Source organism: Leucoraja erinacea, chromosome 14 (assembly GCF_028641065.1).
Source record: "Leucoraja erinacea ecotype New England chromosome 14, Leri_hhj_1, whole genome shotgun sequence".
Taxonomy (NCBI): Eukaryota; Metazoa; Chordata; class Chondrichthyes; order Rajiformes; family Rajidae; genus Leucoraja; species Leucoraja erinaceus.
Genome location: NC_073390.1, coordinates 13337085 through 13360644, shown reverse-complemented (window position 1 = coordinate 13360644; position 23560 = coordinate 13337085). Strand labels below are relative to the sequence as shown.

Here is a 23560-nt window from a genome sequence, read left to right as displayed (position 1 = left end):
GTTATAGGAGCAGAATTAGGCCATTCGGCCCATCATGTCTACTCCACCATTCAATCATGGCTGATCTATCTTTCCCTCTCAACCCCATTCTCCTGCCTTCTCCCCATAATCCATGACACCCGCACTAATCAAGAATCTGTCACTCTCTGCCTTAAAATATCCATTGACGGCCTCCACATAAATGATTTACACAGAATACTCACCAATATTTGCAACTCCCACGGTGGGCTTTGAAATCATTATGCATTTTGAAACCTGTTACACTGGTCGAGTGGTGAAAGAAGTGAACAATGTACAAGAATGACCCTGCGCTTGTATTTTTAGAGGAGTTGCTACGAGGTTTTTGACCAATTCTTGTTCTCAGAGAAATAGGGAAATAACGTGAATAACTCACCAGCACCATTTCTAGATTATTGAACATTTCACACAAATGCAAAAATCCTTAACACTGAAGAAACCAAGAATATTCTGAACTCTCTCCCGCATTTTCTTAAAGGTAAAGAGAGCTTCTTGCTTACTTTGCTGATGGCAGCAGATTGCCACTGATGAAGATATTTAACAATTGGCTGATTCGAGTGGAGAAGGAGAGTACAGGATATGAATTTTCCTTTTATTCACTGCAACATTTCAAAACGTTTGTAAAATGGTCAAGTTACCTGGAGGTCCAGGATCTCCCATTGCACCTTTTATTGTCATTTCACACGAATTGCCTTTCATTCCCTTTGCACCCCTTTGACCTTTCATTCCAATTGTGCCTCTGCCACCCCTTGGTCCAGTCCGACCATTGCTGCCTGCATTGAAACATTAACAAGCATGTCAGCAAGTTGATATCCTGGGACCAAGGACTCACCTCCCCGCTCTCCAAAGGCTTTCCTTCCTTCCTTCAAGACATGTCAGGAGTGATGGAATACTCTTCCCTTGCTTGGATGACCGCAGCAGCAACAACAATTAAACGCATCAAGGAAAGGCAGGTCGCTTGATTTACATCTTATCTCCCGGTCCAAATGTTCACTCCATTTGCCACCTAAGCACTGTGGGCGCAGGGAGGTTAATTAAAATATTTCTGGTACGCAATGCAGCAAATTGCCAATGCTTCTTCAACAGCCCTTCAAAAAAAATTGTGACTTGGCCACTTAGAGTGCAGATGCTTCGGGCACCAAGTCACTTAGTGCCTTTATTTATACAATTACTGGGATTGTTTTCCATGCAGTGATGTAGGCTGAGGGGTGACCTTATCAAGAATTATAAAATTATGAGGAGCATAAAGAGCGCAGATGGTCATCATGTTTTTTCACAGAGTAGGGGAGTCTAAAACTAGAGAGCATAAGGGTATGGGTAAGAGGGGAATGATTTGGAAGGATATCTGAGGGGCAGGTTTTTCAGAGGGTCTGAGTATATGGAATGAACTCCCAGAGGAAGTGGCAGAGGTGGGTACAATTATAAAGTTTAAAATACATTTGGACAAGTTCAGTGGGATATGGGCCAAATGCAGGCAAATGCATGGGCCAAGCTGAGGAAGACATGGACATTTTGGGTTAAAGGACTTATATCAATGCTGAAATCCATCACTCTATGACTCCATTGGCATTCCTACATTATCAAATGCTGGAATTTCTCACTAATACCACAGTGTGAATGCGTTCTTCACATGGTCCTATGTAGTTCCATTGGGCCATAGCTTGAGAAATAACTATTGGCCCTGCCAATTATCCCAATACCAATAATAAAACAATTTCAAATCCAGTGAATGAACATTGATAAGCGGGATCTATCTATACGTATTTAAGAAGGAACTGCAGATGCTGGACAATCGACAAAAATGCTGGAGAAACTCAGCGGGTGCAGCAGCTTCTATGGAGCGAAGGAAATAGGCAACGTTCCGGGCCAAAAGGTTTTGGCCCAAGACATTGCCTATTTCCTTCACTCCATAGATGCTGCTGCACCCGCTGAGTTTCTCCAGCATTTTTGTGTACCTTCTATCTATACGTACACTGCTCACTATTTTCAGCAGCACTATTCCCAGTTCTATTTACAAGTACCAAGATTCGGTATTTTGAACTTTTACACACTGTAGTTTATGTTTTATCTGGAACAAATGTATCACCCTGATTCCATGTGCTTAGACATAGCTGTTTAATCAATGAGTTGCAGCTTTGAATCAGCACTTTGAGCATAAGATGCTGATCCCCATTTGTTGGTGTCCATACTTCAGAGACAAGCTCACACTGTAAGTGTTCTGTGCAGGTCTGTTAGTCTTTCAAGGGAATACTGATGATGTTATTAGCTGTGCATTGCACATAGCGAATTTCATATCTTAGCCGCGCTATTGCGATGATTAACTGAGAATACATTAGGTGCATGGGACAAGAATACAATGCGAGAGAAACTTACAACAAGCAATCTACTTGCTCTCAACCACAATGGATGACAGTAGATCTTCTTCTGGGACCAACAGACTATGTACCAAGGGCCCATGTACCTATGTTGTAGGGTGGCACAGTGGTGCTACTGGTAACCCTACTGCCTCACAGTAGCAGACACCCAGGTTCCATCCATATTTCAGGTGCTGCCCGTGTGGAATTTGTACATTTTCCCTGGTCACTGGGTTTATTCTCCCACATCCCAAAGATGTGCGGGCGTGTGGGTTAATTGGCCTCTGTAAATTGCCCCCTTGTGAGTTGGGAGTGGATGGAAACAGGTCCCACAGCCCACTGAGTGGATCAAATTCATTGTTAGTTTATACACACTATATAATATAGCCATAGTATGTTTTGTTGTCATGTATATGTAAACACACAACCATGACATTCTTATATATACACCCACAGCCCACTGATGGATCATATATATATATATATATATACACATATATATACATATATATATATATATATGTGTATATATATATATATACACATATATATATATATATATAAAAACAGATGACTTTGATCCACTCAGTGGGCTGGAGAGCCTGTTTCCGTGCTGTATCACTCAATTACAAAACTGCATTTATTAAACAACTCCTTGCAATAAAAGCATTGAAACATTTCAATTAGGCAACACATCACAGCATATGTTCTCCCTGTGATGTAGTTATCTTCTCTCCCATCCTTTACCTTTGTCTCCATACCGGCCCTGAGGTCCTTGACGACCAATTAAGCCTGCAGTCCCCGGCTCGCCCATAATACCCGGTTCACCTTTAGCACCTGTTTGAAGATGAAAACAAAATATAATCATACGAGTTCTAAAAACATATACACGCAGCTCGTGTTTTATGCGCTGGTATTCATGGAATAATTAATTCACATTTACTGCTGATGGTCTAGTGACGTGTATGTTTAATTTACATGTTTTTGAATTATGTGCTATTTTTCGCAAGGTGACAGTTTTTGGCAAAGAATAAAATCTAGTGTTAAAAATTTTCTATCGAATGTCAAAAAGGTCCAGAAAGATTCTCCATCAATTAAACCCCACTAATATTGTTAAGGGTTTGGACACGCTAGAGGCAGGAAACATGTTCCCGATGTTGGGGAGCCACAGTTTAAGAATAAGGAGTAAGCCATTTAGAACGGAGACGAGGAAACATTTTTTCTCACAGAGAGCGGTGAGCCTGTGGAATTCTCTGCCTCTGAGGGTGGTGGAGGCATGTTCTCTGGATACTTTCAAGAGAGAGCTAGATAGGGCTCTTAAAAATAGCGGAGTCAGGGGATATGGGGAGAAGGTAGGAACGGGGTACTGATTGGGGATGATCAGCCATGATCACATTGAATGGCGGTGCTGGCTCGAAGGGCTGAATGGCCTACTCCTGCACCTATTGTCTATTGTATATAATATTTCAGTCGCAAGTCCCGACAGGTCAATCAAGGTGATTTACTTTCCGATCAGAAAAATGCAACTAGACCCAATAAGAACTTTGGGAGCAGTGCAAAATAGCGTGTCCTCTTTACTATGGAATGGCCTATTATCTATTCCATTCCACTGACTTTGGTACATGAGGGAGGAGACTCTTTATCGCTGGCATGAAGCATTAACTCTGCTTCTGTCCCCACAGGTATCTGTGCTCTTTTTACACACAAGCTAAGGAGTCTCAGGCCTGGTTAAAACCTGGATGGAAAACCACATTGGGATACCACATGCATTATGCTTTGGATATTACGATAAAGAAATGATTCAACCAGCAGAGTGCAACAAGATCTCAGTCATATTGTACTCAGTAATATTCCCCCCTTCCCCCCCTTTGTTGCCCCCCCCCCCCCCCCCCTTGTTCTAGGTGGCCCCCTGTCAGGTCCCCCATTTTCACATTTTCAGCATTTTCATTGTTCACCATAAGGTGGAATGGTTCACCTGATCTTCCTGCTGTTCCTGGCCATCCTGGTTGGCTTGGCGGACCTCTCGGTCCAGGAGATCCCGCAATGCCTGGATTCCCATTATGCCCCGGCATTCCAGGAGCACCTCGAATGCCAATTCCTGGAATACCGGGATCACCCATGGGTCCTCTACTTGGTAATCCTGTTAAAATAAATTTCCTTACATAAAATCAAAGGAAAAAAGAGTAGAAACTGACATTTTGGGCTGTATTACAAGCCGCAGGGATCACTTAATCTGACTTCATTCTCCGGCTCTCCCTGTATCTTTTAATATTCCTTCTTTTACATGCAAATCATCATGATGCTCCAAAACAAACACATTTTCAATTAGATTAAACCCTGATAGCATTATACTGTTGAAAATTGCATGATTTAAGGGTAATTGAAATTAAGAATGAAACCAACAGTGTGACATGGTGGTGTAGCGGTAAAGTTGCTGCCTTATGGACCTGTCCCACTTAGATGACTTTTTAGGGGACTGCAGGAGACTATGCGGTCGCCACATGGTTGCGGGTGGTTGCAGTAGCCTAATGGTTCCCGCTTTCTGAGAACTACTCGCTGCAAATTTTTCAACCTTGAAAAATTAGTGGCGACTAGAATGAAGCCGCCATGGAGAGTAGCGAGAATTCTCGTCCCGTAGATGCCGTGGTAGTGGGATGCCAGGAGGTCGAAGGTTTGGTAGGTTGTAGCTGGTGCTGACTGGTGAATTTAATTGGCTCATTGGGACAAAAAACATAAGCAGTAGTTTTCAGAACCAAGGATAACCGACCAGTAATGTTAATGTCCACTGAGCTTCACAGCCGTGTATCTCTGGCATCTTAAAAGTTGTCTCCACTCTTTCTCCCCCCCCCCTCTTTCAAAGGACTTACGTGACCCTTTCCATGCACTGTGCTTTCACCGTCTTAATTACAGCGCCAACCTTCCTGTTCATCGCGGGGTGTGTCTGCGTCACATTGGCTTTGCACCGTGTGAATTTCACTCAGACAGTGCTCCCCCCTGCTTGCCCTGTCCCCCGCCTGCATAATGGGCTGGTGAAGGAAGCGATGTGTGTGTGTGTTCCACTCTGACAGTCACTGTTCCATTCGCCGGTTTTACAAGCAACTGCCGCGACTTGACAGCCGACGGCAGTAGCTTGAAAAATCGCCTAAGTGGGACAGGCCCATTACAGTGCCAGAGACCCGGGTTTGACTACAGGTGCTGACTGTATGGAGTTTGTTCTCCCCGTGACCTGTGTGGGTTTTCTCCAAGATCTTCTGTTTTCTCCCACACTCCAAAGACGTACAGGTTTGTAGGTTAATTGGTTTGCTATGAATGTATCCTAGTGTATAGGCCTGTTTCCACACTGTATCTCTAAACTAAAAACGAGAAACTAGTTGGAAACACAGCAGGCCAGGCTGCATCTGTGGAGTGATCACTTCAGGTAGGAGACACTTTATTGCTGGCAAATAGCATTAACTCTGTGCCTCTCTCCACAGATGCGGCCTGATCTGCAGAATGTGTTCACAGCATTTTCTGTTTTTATTTGAGTTTCAGCATCTGCAGTATTTTTGATTTTCCTGGAAATTAAGATCTCATATTGCTTATTCAATCAGACCTGCTCACTCAATCAGTATATCGATTGGAAACCATTATCTTCCATATTATGATTTTAATTTTTTGCATCTTAAAAACTGAAGTTGAGGAGAGATTCAATGATGTATATAATTTCAGTAGCAATTTTCTTAAGAATTGATAAAAAAATTCAAGGCTCAATGTGAATAAGTCATGCAATATAATTAATAGCAAAGTAACCCATGAAGCTAATACATGAACAGCAGTATGAGTTCCAGCTAATTAAATTAAATGCCTGCATACCATGGGAACAGTGCCTACACACTAGACTATTGATCTTTTGGACCAGGGACTTGAAATCAGAACATTACTCTTACAAGTACAGGTGCACAACCTTTTATCCGACAGCCTTGGGACCAGACACTTTTCGTAATTCAGAATTTGTCGGTCTTCGGAATGGAAATTTTTTAGCGTAGATTTTAATGGCTGGCTCAGTGGTAGAGTGCTCGGCTCATATCCGCAAGGTCGCGAGTTTGCGCCTTGATCCCGGCAGTTACTCGGTCGCGAGTTTGAGTCTTCAATGTAGGTTTTTTTTTGCAGAATAAATGTTTGTATGAAATGCAGTGTGTTGAATGAATTCCTCAATTTGTAAATGTGCCCGCAGCATTGAATCACCTCCCGCACTCATGTCACCCTAGCGGGGCTACATGCCCTTAGGCGATCTAAGGTCGCGAGTTTGCGCCTTGATCCCGGCAGTTACTCGGTCGCGAGTTTGAGTCTTCAATGTAGTTTTTTCTTGCAGAATAAATGTTTGTATGAAATGCAGTGTAGGAGAGGTGTACTGACTGTGTGGGCAGAACTTTGGAAGTGATTGCCCACCAGTCTAAAAAGCCGCTGTGTCTCCCTGTCCCTGGGATAGCAGGGGGCGATCAAACAGCACAATACCCCCCTCCCCCTCCAACTCCAGAGGAATCCGCTCTCCGATGGGCCGCTACTGCGACAAGTGGCAGTTTGCCCACAGCCCGAGCTGCGCCACCCCAAGAACACCTTGCACACCATCAGCTTCTGCCCATACGTGTTCCTCTGGGGTTGGAGCGGGGCTGGGCTGGAGTTGCTGCTGGCTGTGGGTCTCTGGGATCTCCGTCCTTGCAGTGGGCCTGGGGGTTCCTGTTGGTCCTGACGTCTCCGGCCACCCCCATGGACAGGAGCTGAGACTGGGAACTGTACCGCCCTTGCCCCCTCCCTCTGCAACTGCAAACAACCCCACTCTCCTGCAAGGGCGGTACAGTTCCCGGAGGATGGCAGGTGGCCGGAGACGTCAGGACCAACAGGAACCCGATCCCCGATGGGCCCCTACGACGCCCCGAGCTGCGCCCCGTCATCCGCAACCCAGGTTCCTAAGTAGTTGGAGCGGGGCTGGGCTGCTGTTGGCTGTGGGTCTCTGGGTTCTCCGTGCTTGCGGTGGGCCTGGTGCTCGACGTCCAATTGGTCCTGACGTCTCCGGTGACTCGCACCGATCTGCTGCCATCGCCGACGTGAAGACAGTACAAAGCCCCCGCGCCGGTGCAATGAGCGGGGAGCTGGAGAGGGGAGGGAAGGGGTCACACACATGGCCGGGAAGCAGAGGGGTGTAGATGGGGGTGGTGACAGATGGGGCCAACAATGAGTGGAGAAAGACAGAAACACCGACGTGCAAAGGAGACCTACAACAGTGCATGATCTCTCTCCCGTGGCAGGTGACTGTCGCTGGGAAACTGAAGGGAGCGACAATCTGCTGCTGCCTCCCTGAGTTAAAGAGTTCCCACGGTAGACTCACGATACATAGGCGGCCTAGCTTGGGGATTCTTGAATCCCCCGAATAAATAATAAAGACGAGACAAACGTTAAGTAAAACTTTAAACATAAACTGGTGAGCTTTGGTGTGCAGACGACATCCTGGAAAAAATGTCCGGTTTCTTCCAGGTAGGCGATATACCCTCCCGGGCAATATACCCTCCACTTCTCTTTTATGAAGGGGATTTAGTTCCCCTTTTTTCGAGTACCGACCGGAGTTTCCGCTGTCACCTCTGCGGGCCGCCCTCCGTGAACCCTAATTCACCTTTGTCTTTGGATTCCTACTCTCCCACGCAATGTACCCTCACCTTCTCTTTTATGAATGGGGATTTAGTTCCCCTTTCTTCGAGGACCGACCAATCCAGGAGGTTCCGCTGTCACCTCTGCGGGCCGCCCTCGGTGAAACGTCCTGTCTCCCTGTCCCTGGGATAGCAGGGGGCCATCAAACAGCACAATACCCCACTCCCCCTCCAACTCCAGAGGAATCCGTTCCCCGATGGGCCGCTACGGCGACAAGTGGCAGTTCGCCCACAGCCCGAGCTGCGCGACCCCAAAAACACGACGGCCCTTGCACACCATCAGCTTCTGTCCATACGGGGAGCGTGTTCCTCTGGAGTTGGAGCGGGGCTGGGCTGGAGTTGCTGATCTGGGATCTCCGTGCTTGCAGTGGGCCTGGGGGTCGGTGTCCCGATGAGGGGGTGCAGCTCGGGGAGCGGCTTCTGGTGGTCCTGACGTCTCCGGCCAGTTTGCAGTAGTCCTCTGTAGTTGGAACGGGGCTGGGCTGCTGCTGGCTGTGGGTCTCTGGGATCTCGGACAGGCAGCAGCATATTGTCAATTATTAACCCTCCCGCGCAATATACCCTCACCTTTTCTTTTATGAATGGGGATTTAGTTCCCCTTTCTTCGAGGACCGGGACCGACAGGAGGTTCCGCTGTCACCTCTGCGGGCCGCCCTCGGTGAACATTTTCAAGGACCTTTCTTCAAGGACCGAAATTTTTTTCGCTATTCGGAGGTTTTCGTTATTTGGATCGTCGGATAAAAGGTTGTGCACCTGTAGTGCCATCTATGATCCAGCAAACAAGTTTGGCTCTGAATGGCCCTGCCGACAGTCTGTTCGTCTTTTCACTCTTTTTGGTATTTTTTTGTTTGTTAAAAGTTTTTGTTTTAATGTTCTTAGGTTTGTTTTATGTGGGGGGAGGGGGTCGGGGGAAACTTTTTTTCAGGTTCTTACCTTCCCGGAGATGTGATTGATTTTCGGATCACATTCTCCGGGCTCTGCGGCCTACCATCGATGGTGCTGGAAGCCTCCTTGGACTGTCGTGAGCCCCAACGCAGGGCGTGGACTTAACATTGGAGCTGATCCCTTGCCTGGGATCGTTCCCACCGCGGAACCAACACCAAGGGCTCGCAGTCTCAGTGAGGCCGAGTCGGGAGCTCCAACGTCGCGGAAGGTTCGACCAGCCCCGACACGAGGTTCAACACGGGGATCAAGCGCCCCGATGCGGGAGCTTGATCGCCTTGACACGGAGGGCCCAAACGCCGCCGGCCACGGGAGTCAAGATCATCCCGTCATCGCTTGAGGCCCAAGGCCGAGGAAGAACTAAGGGAAGGATTTGAACTTTATTTTGCCTTCCATCACAGAGAGGAATGTGTAGGAGTCAATGTGGAGGGTGTTCATGTTAAAGTGTGTTTTTGAGTGATCTGTTACTTTAAATTTTATAACTGACCTGGCCAATGAAATTCCTTGTATGTTGCAAAACATACTTGGCGAATAAAGTGTGATACTGATTCTAACCTGATGGAAAAGTCAAACAATGTACCAACAATATTCCTGACTAATAACAATAGATTTTGCAGAGGATTTTAATTTCTTAAAGGGTTTTGAATACATTTTGGGGAAGATCAGAACAAATTTAACCCAAATTAAAAAAGGACATGATCTAATCACAATGGCACAACAACATATAAATTATTTGTAACTACAGGTCCACCATCAATTTTCCAGCATCTGGGTGGTTCGGCACCTCCTTTAATCTGGACAACATTGTGAGAGAGCACTTTAAATCCCCCCAGGAAGTCCCCTCCGAAAATGTGGAGCCTAGGCCGGGTGAGGTGGCTGATCTTTACCTCATCAGGACTTCTGCGCCGATCAGAAGGTCGGATTTGCTGGACTCTGGAACTCCGGCCCGGACAGAGGAGGCCGATCTGTTCCCCCCCCACCCCCCCCCCCCCCCCCCCCCCCCCCCCCCCCCCCCCCCCCCCCCCCCCCCCCCCCCCCCCCCCCCCCCCCCCGTGACCTCTGGCAAAACAGATAATGAGGGAAGGTTCTGGAACAAAGGGTGCTGGATAATCTGTGGTAGACCTGTATATCAATGCGATATCTTTAGTCCAAAACACAAACAGAAAATGCTGCACCACTCTACAGGTCTACCCATATCTTGTGGGAAGGAAATGAGTTTGACATCTCAGGTCAACAACCCTTCATCAAGGGTGGAGCCCACCCTTGACTCAAAAAATATCTGACCATGATTGCCTTCCCGCTGGTGGTGTTTGACCTCCAGAGTGTGCCAGCATTTTCTGTTTGCGTTTCGGATTGACAACATCTATAGTTTTACGTTCCGTGTCTACAAAAATATTGCCATTATCTTCATTTGTGATGTACAAAATAAGGATGATGGAGAGTAAGGTTAGTACCTGGAGGACCATCTGGTCCAGGTGCGCCCTCTACACCTACAAGTCCAGGTAGGCCTCTTCCTGGTGATCCACGTGGACCTCTTGGCCCCTTGGGACCTCTGTTTCCAAGGTCACCTGCAAAGTATTTCCAGCAGTTTCTGTTTTATTTGATTTCTGCAATGTGCGCACATTTTTTACTTTCGAAGTACTTTACTCAACACAAAACACTTGTTACCTTATACAAACCTCTCTGCTACATATTTATTCTTCTTTTTCTGGAATTCACTCTCCCTGCCCCCTCCTCTATCTGACTACAATGTACATATAATCTGAACAAGAATGAAAATCTCATACCCATCCCTTCTGCAATGATTGTGTCCAGAAGATGGAGGTAACAATGGATGTTCTTATGGGAACCAACAAGAAGTGTTAATCTACAGGGAACAACATAGAACCTGGAAGTGTACAATGCACGAACAGGCTCTTTGGCCCACAATCTCTTTGCCAAACATGATGCAAAATTAAAATAATTCTCTCTGCCTGCATGTAATCCATTCCTTGCATATTCACGTGCCTATCTAAAAGCCCCTTAAATGCCACTGTTGTATCGGCTTCTGGTAGCGCATTCCAAGCATCTACCAAAAACACGTACACCACACATCCCCTTTCAAATCCCCCCCTCTCACATTGAAGCTACAACCTCTAGTGTTTGACATTTCTACTCTGGAAAAAAAGGTTGTGACTATCTACCCCATCTGTGCCTTTTGTAAATTCATAAACTTCTATCAGGTGCTGATAGAGCCGCAACCTCCAATGCTCCGAAGAAAACAAACCCAGTTTGTTCAACCTTCCCTTGTAGATAGAACCCTCCAATCCAAGAAGCATCCCGGTAAACCTCTTATGCATCCTCTCCAAAGCCTCCGCTCCCATGCTGCAAAGGGGCAACCAGAACCCAACATCTATCTATTAATATATAAAACTCTCATGCCATCCGACCGGCTGCCGTCCGCTACCTTTCTGCCTTTTGATTCGTTGACGGCTGCTCCTTCCTATCAGCTTCCAACACACTTCGAAACAAAGTTGCAAGACAGGAACACTGAACTTTTCACTGCTGCAGCAGGCAGGGGAGGTGCAATTGGATTTTTTTTTTAATCCACTGCTGAGGGAGGCAGGGGAGTGCTGGAATCTTACATTTGGGAACTGCTTCAGTTCCATTGGAGGAGACGGGTGCATGGTGGAATATTGGGTGGGGGGATCACACCATTGGGGGAGCAGACCCAACGGGTCTGCACTTGGTCTAGTTAATATATTAAAACTGTGTGGCTGCCGCCTGCCGCCTGGCGTCCGGCTGCCTTTCTGCCTTTTGATTCGCTGCTCCTTCCTATCAGCTTCCAACACACTTCAAAACTAAGTTGCAAGACAGGAACACTCTGAACTTTTCACCTCAATGGGATATCACAGCAAGTGCTTCAGCAGGAGGGGGAGGACCAATTAGTATTGCAATTGGAACTGCTGCAGCAGGCAGGGGAGGTGAAATTGGAATTTTTTGTTAATCCACTGCTGAGGGAGGCAGGGGAGTGCTGGAATCTTACATTTGGGAACGGGTTCAGTTCCGTTGGAGGAGACGGGTGCACGGTGGAATATTGGGTTGGGGGATCACACCATTGGGGGAGCAGACTCAACGGGTCTGCACTTGGTCTAGTAATACTCTAAATGTGGTCCCACTAAAGTTTTATAAAGCTATAAAATGTCAAAAATGTTGCCAACAGATGAAACTAAATTATTTCTTACAAATGTATCTTAAAAGCCATGCAGTTTAATGTTCACAACAAATCCATCTATGATGTGTTTGTAATATTAAACGTCAGGTAGGCAGATTACCCATTCATTCACATATATATCCCTTATTATCTGAAGGTAGGATTGCCACCTTTATGTAAGGGCATTGCCGGGGTAATTTAACCAGATAGCTATTTTGGAATTTCAAGCATTGAATCAGAGTTCAGTACCGTTTGGACCGTGAGAGCCCTTACAACCACGACGGCCATCACTTCCAGGAGGTCCACAGGGTCTGGCGTTACCCTTCTGCCCTGGAAGTCCTACATTTCCTGGAGGACCTGGTGGCCCAGTGGTGCCTGGTAGCCCATAACCTTTGACACCCTGAAAACAAAAGGATAGATTTGATGACATTTATTCATTTTTAATGCATCATTACACAGAGTTTTCTCTTCCGATGATAAAATAGTAAGATTAAATGAGAACTTACCAGTTTGAAGTTTGATCTTTATTTTATGAGGAGTTACGATGAGGGATTACGTGAAGAAGGCCCGTTCAGCCGCACGTGCGTCAATCTTCGAAGCAGCGGTGTGAAATCACAGATAATAATAGTGACTGAAGTATGATAGTAAGATGAAAGAAGACTAGAACTACCAGATGATCTTAATGAGGGCTGGGAGCGGAGGGCACGTAATTCCTCATCGCAACTCCTCACAAAATAAAGATCAAACTTCAAACTGGAAAGTTCTCGTTTAATCTTACTATTTTACTTCGGAGTCACGCGAGTGACTATGTGAAGATTTCAAAGCTCTGTGAATTCATGCCGTGAGAAACAAGTCTACAAAACCACAACTGCCTCATTGACAAATGAAGGAAAACATTCATAATGCATACAGTCATGACATAGATTTAAACATGCTGATGCTGTTAAATAAGCAATAACAATAATCTCATCTCTCATCCGGATGGAACCTATAACAGAACATAAAATAAATTGAGAAATACCTCTGGTCTGGCAACGGTTATTATAACATGTTTGAAATATTGTTCGTTTGACCACAATACAGCCGTTAGGATGTGGTCTAGCGGAACGTAATTAACCCTTGCTGCTGCTGTTATAGTAGCCCTGGTGGAACGAGATCCGGATCAGTATCTACTCCTGCATACTGCAACTCCGTTTTAACACCCCACATAGCGAAAAATCTCTGGGTATGTCTTGAACTATTTTGAGACCTGACACCCCTACTGCTCTGCTTAAATTAATTATCGTATAAAATACGATGCATATATTTGCAGATGTAATCATCCTCTCCTGTCACAATAATGTAGCGAGTGACCTTTTGCGCTAACCAGCGCCAGGAGGATAACTACCTAATGAGGTCCAATCAAAGCTAAGAATGTAGCTGGAACCCCCTGGTTAAAATAGTGTTACACAATGTCAATCTCCCGTACTGCATTGTACTTGTCCTGGGGAACCTGTGTAACAGATATCCTTTACTAACTCGATATCCGAGGTGAACCCAACAACTTGGACCTTATTAGCTGCAGTAAGTCTGATGGAAAGCCCCTAGGCACAGTTAATGACCCTATAATTCAATATTGTCAAAGACCATTTAAATGAACTGCAATAGCTCAGAATCTGTACCATTTTAAATATAACATGAGCATTAAACAAATGCTTCCCATCTGAAGCAGCAAAGTACCGTTCCAGCACTGTGAATACATACAAAAATAGGCGTGACAACCCAAGCTGTAAGCAGTCTATTGAGAATTTGTAGAACATATATTGATTTTATCATGCAACAGCTGATCTCTCAAGCCACGGGCTGAACCAGCAAGTTACGTTTAAAATAACCATTGCATTATTATTATTCCCGACAAATCGGGAATCAAAGTGCATAGGCCAATTCCACAGCTGGAACCTAAAGTGACTCTTGATGACTATTTCAAGACCCGACTCATAAAGCAAATTGGAGGAAGATATAAAAGACCATTCCTCATGCTTGTAGCGAGAATGTATCTTTCGCCACTGTTATGCCACCCATTTTTGCAACCTTTAATTAGCATGAAAACAATATATCTATATTCGGTGTTGCATTAAATCAGAATTTCATAAATACTGCGTGGTCCAACACCCATTCTGTGTTGTCATTGATCTGTACTTAATGATACTCCAGTGGCAAATTAGATTATGTACCTTTTACAGGATCTTTCCCTGATTGCACCCTCGTGCTTATCATATGCCACATCTTAGTGTATCAACATGAAGTTGAGCATGCACCTATGCATATTCACTCAATCACTCTTTAACCCATAAATGCACTTAGGGTCTATAGATAGTTGATACCAATACTGAAGAGTTAATAACTCATTGCAAATCTCCTGCACCTCCAACTAGAGATGACATTCGCATGTTCCCACCTTAAGCCATAGCATCTTTTTTGCAATATAATTACATATTTATTGATCAACTACTGGAGCAATGCTGAATACTGTTTGTCCATCATAGTGGCTTTATTAGCTTCATCTGGCAATAGCAAGTTGTATTATCAATGACCTTCATGACCCTTATTGTTTGTCATAAAGCATACTGTCAGTTCTCCCACTTGCACAGCTGCATCACATCTATTACATTGCCAGTTAGTCTAATGAATAGGAACTCCTTTATAACCACAAGGCTGTACCAGGTTTCTATTGATTCCAATCTGTTGCCCAGGGCGGAGTCACAGTATTGGGTCTGGTGCATCCCATAGGCGGCCTGACCTAATGTATGAAATCCTACTACTATTAAGCCAAGTGACAAGGAGGGGGCAGTGACGTGACTTTGTTGTGGGTCCCAGCACACATTGGTGTTCTAGGAAATGAAAAGGTTGATAAATTAGCAAAGGAGGCTTTAAAAAAAAGAAACATAGAGGTAAACTTACAATTATCCAAATCTGAAGGAAAATACATTGTGTGGAAGAAAATAAATCAGGAATGGCAACAATACTGGGAACAGGAGACAAAGGGGAGACACCTCTATTCACTACAAAACAGAGTGGGCATTACAACAAGAAGAGGGGGGGAACAGGAGGGAACAGGTAGTATTAGCAAGATTGAGGATAGGACACACTCACCTGAACAGCACATTAAAAATATTGGGAAAACACCCTACTGGGCTGTGTGAGGAATGCCATCAGCCGGAAACAGTTCAGCATGCCCTAATTGCATGTAGGAGATATGAGACAGAAAGAGGAATTATGACCAGTGAAATGAAGAAAATTGGAGTGACAGAAATATCAGTAAAGAACATTCTAGAGTGTGGAGGGAAAGGAAAAGGAGTAAAGGTGTTGTTTGATTTCTTGAGGGCCTCTGGCCTTATAAAAAGGATATAATGTAAAGACATGAGTACTGTGGAATGAAGCCAGAAGGTGGCAGCAATGCAACATTGCGGATGCCGGCTGCCGTAAAACTCCAAAGAAGAAGAAGACCCCTCCCGGCACCCGGCTTGCTGGAGGTCTCCTCCCTGGGAACCCCAGCGTCTCTGTGCCTATCGGAGGGAATCCCTCTCGGCACCCGGAGCACCTGGAAGCCACTGACCCCCGTCAGCGACCGTCTTCCGCAACACCCGACATACTCCAGCTACCCGCTCTTGGCGGCAAGAACCGGGGTTTCCCCACAGCACATAGCTGGTTCCCTCGTCGGGCCTCGCGAATCCTCCGGCAGAAAGCCTCTGGAACAAGAGGTTCCTGCAGGGAATCAAACAGGTAAGAAACCAAGCTTACCTCGAGTTTAAACTTACCGGGCTGGAGGAGCTCCTGCTCCCCAACCGGTCACCTGCACCAATGTGTCTGACGTAATGACGCACGTGCGGCTGAACGGGCCTTCTTCATGTAGTCACTCACGTGACTCCGAAGTAAAATTAGAGTCATAGAGTCATACAGGGTGGAAACAGGCCTTTGGCCCAACTTGCCCATGGCGACCAAGGTGCCCCATCTACACTTGTGCTGCCTACCTGCATTCTGCCCATATTCCACTAAACTTCTCTTATCCATGTACCTGTCCAGATATATTTTAAATATTATGATAGTACCTGCCTCAACTACCTCCTCTGCAGCTCGTTCCATATACGCACTACCCTCAAGTACCTATCCCATTTTCCCCTCTCATGTTAAATCTATGTCCTCTGGTTCTTGATTCCCCTAGTCTGGGCATTCACCTTTGTGCCAATTTGTACCAAAATCATTTTTTAAATAATTTCCTTCAAACTTTCTGGCAGATATTTTCTTCCAATTCTCAACTAAACTTATGGGACCAAGCTTACTGCCCACCCTCACTCAATCTGATGTGTGAAGTTGATGTAACTCTAACTCATGAAAAATATACCAAGCATTATAATGATGTAAAATATGATGACCATTTCCAAATTCCTATATAACGAGAGCACACTGCAAATCTAATAATGTACTGAGATAATATATGGCAATACCATTGAGAACAAGCATTTAAACTAAATCAGTGTTTTGTTTTGGCACACTCATCAAGGCAAGTTAATGTTACTGTGTTGGGTGTATACCCCATTAAACTTTGCCATTGCACTCTATCCAATGCCAGCCATTAGACTTCCTTCACATACTCATATGTAAGAGTGTTTGCAAACACATCTTTAAACTTACCACCGTATTGCTACATGTTACCACCGTGTCTACTGCGGCACGGTGGTGCAGCAGTAGAGTTGCTGCCTTGCAGCGCCAGAGATCCGGGTTCAATCCTGACTATGGGTGCTGTCTGTATGGCGTTTGTATGTTCTCCCCGTAGGTTTTCTCCGAGATCTTCGTTTTCCTCCCACATTCCAATGGTATACAGGTTTGTAAGTTAATCGGCTTGGGTTTGTATACTTGGTATAAGTGTAAATTGTCCTTAGTGTGTGTAGGGTAGCGTTAATTTGCAGGAATCGCTGGTCTGTGTGGACTCGGTGTGCGGACGAGCCTGTTTCTGCGCTGTATCCATAAACTAAACTAAACTAAACATCCCTGGCTTTTCCAGACTTTTATAAGGCTACCGAACACTTTTGGAAACAATGCCAGGGACTGATTCTACCGTGGGTAAGAATGGGAAATTGTTGGTGATCCACCAACCTTAGAACCTCTCACTCCTGGCATTCCTGGTATTCCAGGTGCTCCTGTTCTTCCTGGAATTCCTGGGGGACCAATTGATCCTGGAAAGCCTGGGTTACCTGTAAAACAGCAAGTATATAAATAATAATTTAGGGGTATAATTTGATCGATAGTTTGGGGCAAGAGAGAAACTGGTTACATTTGCTCAGAATTATAAAAACAGTTGGTTAAAATGCAACATTTTGGAGTAGGCTGAACGTCCCATATCAGTGCTGTACAACTATGATTCTATATTAGGTTACAACTAGCTAGGACAGCAGAGTGGCGCAGCAATGGAGTTGCTGCCTTACAGTGCCAGAGATATGGTTTCGATCCTGACTTTGCTGCCTGTATGGAGTTTGACTACGTTCTCCCTGTTATCGTGTGGATTATCTCCGGGTGCTCCGGTTTCCTCCCACACTACAGAGTGCGTAGGTTGTAGGTTAATTGGCTTCAGTAAAATTGTAAAATTATTCATAGCTTGTAGGATAGTGCTGGCATACGGGGTGATCGCTGGCCCGCATGGTTTCGTTGGGCCGAAGGGACTGCTTCCGCCCTGTATCTCTAAAGTTATGGCATTGCAACAGACTGCTTCTATAAAAATTGGATTGCAACTCTGGTATTGCACAAAGTCTGACAAAAATAGATCTAGCAAACAAGCTTCTAGATTCCGATGATTAGCATCTGAATATCTGAAGCTGAGTAAAATGAGGGACAGCAGATTATTGCGATATCATACCCCAACTAACCATATTTGTTTTAAATAATTTACTGGCTTACTCTGATGGTGAGACACACAAAGACAAGTTGACGAAACCATTTGGATGAAATGTACCTTTAGCTCCAGGATGGCCTGGCGGTCCTCTCACCATTGGACCTCTCTGCCCATGTTCTCCCCGATCACCCTGCGGCCCAACTCTGCCTGGAGGTCCAGGATTACCTGTGAACACCACATTGCAGGTTTACATTTCCACTCACCTCAGCACAGAATCAGTTTGCTGCTGCTGGACAGTGAACAGTTTCAATCCGCACCACCATGTTGTGAAAGCCCCCGATATATATCACAGAACTATGGAGTTTCTAAACTATTGAGATCGTCCAACTAACCAGCCTCGTCCAGCTGTCACGATCTAGATCATCCTTGCTTAATCTGAAGTTTAACATTCTGTTGTTCTACCAAAATCATTTATATTTGAGTGTGCAGAAAGGAACTGCAGATGCTGGTTTGTACCAAAGATAGACACAAAGTGCTGGAGTAACTCAGCGGGTCAGGCATCATCTCTTGGAAAACAGGATGGATGATGTTTCGGGTCTGGACCCTACTTCAGACACAAAGTGCTGTTGTAACTAATGTATCAGGCAGCATATCTGGAGAAAAAGAATGGGTGACGTTTCGGGTTGGGGCACTTCTTCAGATTGAAGGAGGGTCCTGCCCCGAAATGTCACCATTCTTTTTCTCCAGAGATGCTGTCTGGCCCTCTGAGTTACTCCAGCACATTGTGTCCATCTTCTCATTTATATCTGATTTAGATATCGCTAAAAATATATACAAGGAGGGAAAAACCCATCACTGACAATATTATTTACTACTATTATCATTGCTTGAGAAATCATCATTGCTTGGGCGGTAACGGTGGCGCAGCGGTAGAGTTACTGCCGTACAGCGAATGCAGCGCCGGAGACCCGGGTTCGATCCCGACTACGGGCGCTGTCTGTACGGAGTTTATTTCGTTCTCCCGTGACCTGTGTGGGTTTTCTCATAGATCTTAGGTTTCCTCCCACACTCCAAAACGTACTGGTTTATAGGTTAATTGGCTTGGTAAATGTAAAAATTGTCCCTAGCGGGTGAAGGGTAGCGTTAATGTGTGGGGATCTCTGGTCGGCGTGGACCCAGTGGGCTGAAGGGCCTGTTTCCGCCCTGTATCTCTAAACTAAACTAAACTAAACTAAATAATTAACCTAAGATAAGAGCTCAGAAAAAGCCTTTCAATGTGTTGCGGTACGTCTGAACTGAACTCAACTCAACTGAATTAAACTAAACTAAAGTAAACTAGGCCTTTGTCCCAATACCCATTCATACTGCTTTATTTTGGTAATTATTCCTCTTCTCTCTCAGTTATGAAAAAACAGCTTGCACTGTTTCCCTCTGCAGATGCTGCTTGACCAGCTGAATTCTTCCTGCATTTTGTCTTTTGTTGTTGCAAGAATGTTGTTTATACTGTGAGTTTGAAAGAAAAACCCAACTTTAATTGGCTATATAGTGAACACTATTGTTCTAGCGTAGTGTTGTGGATGGATCTATACAGGTTTTGTATGTTTGAGTCATCCCTTTGTGAGTATCAAGCAATTGGCAAAAGTTCACAAGTGAAGCAGGACAGCACGGTGGCACAGCAGTAGAGCTGCTGCCTTACAGCGCCAGAGACCCTGGTTCGATCCTGACTTCAGATGATGTCTGTATGGAGTTTCTACATTTTCCCTGTGATCTGCGTGGGTTTTCTCTGGGTGCTCCGGTTTACAATCGCACTTCAAAGACGCACAGCCTTGTAGGCTAATTTGCTTGGTAAAAATGTAAATTGTCCCTAGTGTGTGCAGGGTGGTGTTAGTGTTTGGGGATGGCTGGTCGGCGCTGACTCGATGGGCCGAAGGACCTCTAAACTAAACTAAAAAGAGAGAGAAAAGAACTGAGTTTTGAAAACATTGGACTCTGTCCTATTCTAAGCCTTGGTCTCCAAACTCTCTGCTGGAAAAGTGGATGCGGAGTGTGCACAAGAACAACCCAATTCCTATCACGTGGTGGAAAGGGAGGAATACTGGAAGAACAGCCCTGGGAATGGGAAACCCAACAGAGGATCAGAAATCTGTAAGAGAGCAACAGAGGACTCAAAGATACATTGATATAAGCCAGATTACTAATGTTTAGAACATTTAACTTGAGTTTCTCCCTTTTAGTAATGTGATGTTTGCTTATTACTGACTTTGTTCTTCTTGTTAGATCTTACCTTGAGCTCCCCGCAGCCCCCGTATTCCTCTTTCACCGTGAAGCCCTGGTGCACCTGAGATATTTTTGCAGTCACCGTTCTGTCCCTTTGGACCTGGAGCAGAGACCATTGGAGAAAGGTTGAGCAGATCACACCGCCTGCACGCTCAGACTCCCAAAGCACACGCACAAGCTCTGTCACAGGAAGAGATTATAAGGCGAGAGAAACCATTGAAGGATGTGCTGAAAGCTCTATGAAGAAATGCAACATCCCCTCTGACCCCTCAGAGTCTCTGACCCAAGAGCATTCAAAATGAAGAGGGAATTCCTTGGATGGCCCTGAAATCCCACGAGGTCACACGAGGAGCATATAGAAGTCCCACATGGTGGCAGGAAGCATGTACCACGTGACTGCTTAAAAAGAGTTACAGCAAGAGATAGATCCATGGATACTGTTGTTATCTAGCCCTGGCAAGAGTGAGCCAAGTGATTTACTGTCAGAGGGTAATTAGTCATTGGTGAAGGGCCTGTACCACTTAGGTGACCTTATTTGTGAGTTCAGGAGACTCTGCGCCCGCCACAAGCCCGCCACTTGGTCGCCACATGTTCGTGGGCGGTCTCTGGTGAGTCTCCTTCATGGTCGAGAGCGGTTCCCGCACGGTGGTAACTATTCGCGGCCTCAGTATGGTCCCGCAAAATTTTTGAACATGTTGAACAAATTTCCGCGACCAAAAATTGGGGGGAAAAAACGAGTTTTCAGAACCAAGGAAAAAGGTAATGTTAAATGCCCGCTAAACTTCACAGATGTGTATCTCTGGCTGATTAAAAGTTGTCTGGCTTCTTAAAAGTGTCTCCACTTCTATCTCGCCCCCTCTTTTAAAGGACTTACCGTAGACTGTGCTAGCAGTCTTAATTTTACAGCACTTACCGTACACTGGGCTAGCCGTATTTAACCTTCCTGTTCGTCGCGGATATCACCTTGGCTTTGCACCGTGTGAATTTCAGACAGCGCTCCCCCCTGCTTTCCCTGGCCCCCGCCTTTGCGATGTGTGTGTGTGTGTGTGTGTGTGTGTGTGCGTGTGTGTGTGTGTGTGTGTGTGTGTGTGTGTGTGTGTGTGTGTGTGTGTGTGTGTGTGTGTGTGTGTGTGTGTCCCGCGCTGACGGTCGTTCCAGCTCGCGGCTTTTCAGGCGAGTGCCCCCGAGCTTGAAGGTCGCAGACAGTCCGCTGAAAAGACGGGTAAGTGGGCCAGATCCTTAATTGTGGTGGAGTACAATCCCATTCTCTCTTAATATTGACATTCATGTACTTTCTGACCAGGGGGTAATTGTAGTTGGCACGAACAATTAAACTCGGGTCCATTTCAAACTAACATACAAACCTGGGAGACCACTACTCCCCATTAGGCCAGATTCTCCACGATCACCTTCGGGACCACGTGCACCTGTTGGACCAAACCCAGGTTGTCCCGGGGGTCCCATGGGTCCTGTGCTACCACGGCTTCCTGGGGCACCAGGAGGACCCGTCTCACCCAGTCGCGGATGTCGCATCTGCAAATAAAAGAGTTTTTTAAAATTACAAGCCAATAGACTTCACATTTGAATGATACAATGATATACATAAAGAAACTGATGTTTCACGATACGGAATCCAGACTGCAATGTTAGGATATGAACATTTCAAAAAATGTCAAATAAAGCACCTTCAAACATTCATGCTTAGGAATGTGGACAATTACATTTTGGGTCGGAAAACTTCATCAGACTCCTCAACAATGTCAGACTCCTGACAACGTCAGTCTGAAGAAGGGTTCCAAGGCGAAACATCATCCTACAGAGATGCTGCCTGACCTGCTGTTACACCAGCATTTTGTGACCATCTTTGGTATAAACCAGCATCTGCAGTTCCTTCTTACACATTTTATTTTCACTGTTTTAGTTTAGTTCAGAGATGCAGCGAGGAAACGGGCCCATCGGCCCATCGAGTCTCCGCTGACCAGTGAGCCCCATACACTGGCACTACCCTACACACTAGGGACAATGTATAACTTTTACCGAATGCATTCATCCTACAAACCTGTACATCTTTGGAGTATGGGAGGAAACTGGAGCAACCAGAGAAAACCCATGTGGTCACGAGAGGAACATACAGACAGCACCCATTGTCAGGATTGAACCCGGGTCTCTGGAGCTGTAAGGCAGCAACTCTACCACTATGCCACCATGCCGCTCCTTCTTTTTTTTGTTTTGTCTCTAACTATACGTAACTAAAACTCTGATCTTGTTCTCTTCCAGTTTGTGCCGTCTTTCTATTTGTGCTAAAATGGTTTGCGATAGTGCTACGATTTTTGGCCAGTTCACCCACCGTTCTCCTGTGCTGCGATTGCACGGTTTTGTTCCGATCGGTTGAATGTCGTAAAAGTTAGCGAGGTTTAAATAATCTTCAAAAACGCACATGCGCAGATCGATCTCTTTTCCAGCCGTTCAGCGCCGCGCGGATTAGTCTCTTCCCGTCACCAGGATGGTCCACTCATTCCTGTGCCATCGCGTCTTTACTGGAGCTGAGGATAGCCGGCGGAGGTTTCCAACCAGACACAATTTTCGGAGGGACCCGAAGCAGCTCAGCCCCGAGCTGCCCCACGTCAGAGACACAGCCAAGCATGGGAGACCCTGCCCAGCCCAGAGTCGGAGAAGTCGCCAAACGGAAAATGGAGACTCTGATCCCGGCGGAGGAGAATGACCAGCGACCAGCGCCCGCTATGAGTCCCCATCGCACTGCCTGCTCCAGCCACTACCCTTCTGGTTCCCCTCGATGGCTCCTCCCCCCCTCCCATGTGATACCCCCCTCTCGCCCACAGCTCTTCCCCATCTTTTCTCCGTGCTCACTCCCTCCCGCCCACACACCCATCAACCCCCACAACTCCCCCCCCCACCCACATACCCCCCTCACCCCACACACCCCGGCCCACATCCTCAACCCCCCGTCCCCGTCCCCCTCCCCCACACCCCTCCGCTTCACCCCACAACCCCCTGCCCCCACAACCCCCCCACCTACACAACCCTCCCCCGCCCACACCACCCCCCCCCCCACACACACCCCTCCCCCCTCCCCCACACCATCATTTCCCCCTACTACACCTTCCCGTCCACACACACCCCTCCCACCCCACACCCCTCCTCCCCTCACACACCCCACTTCCCACCACACACCCCACTTCCCTCCCCCCCCACACATGAAGAGGAGGGC

General features: G+C 46.1%; 1 protein-coding gene across 1 annotated transcript in view; it reads right to left on the bottom strand.

Moving 5' to 3' along the window:
* Positions 1–23560, bottom strand: part of LOC129703284 (collagen alpha-5(IV) chain-like) — a 137480-nt gene that overhangs the window by 32940 nt on the left and 80980 nt on the right. The window contains 9 exon segments of the mRNA XM_055645629.1: positions 657–791; positions 3120–3209; positions 4348–4512; positions 10450–10563; positions 12438–12588; positions 17322–17419; positions 18175–18279; positions 20339–20431; positions 21696–21864. Of these exon segments, the coding sequence (XP_055501604.1) occupies positions 657–791; positions 3120–3209; positions 4348–4512; positions 10450–10563; positions 12438–12588; positions 17322–17419; positions 18175–18279; positions 20339–20431; positions 21696–21864 (1120 nt within the window).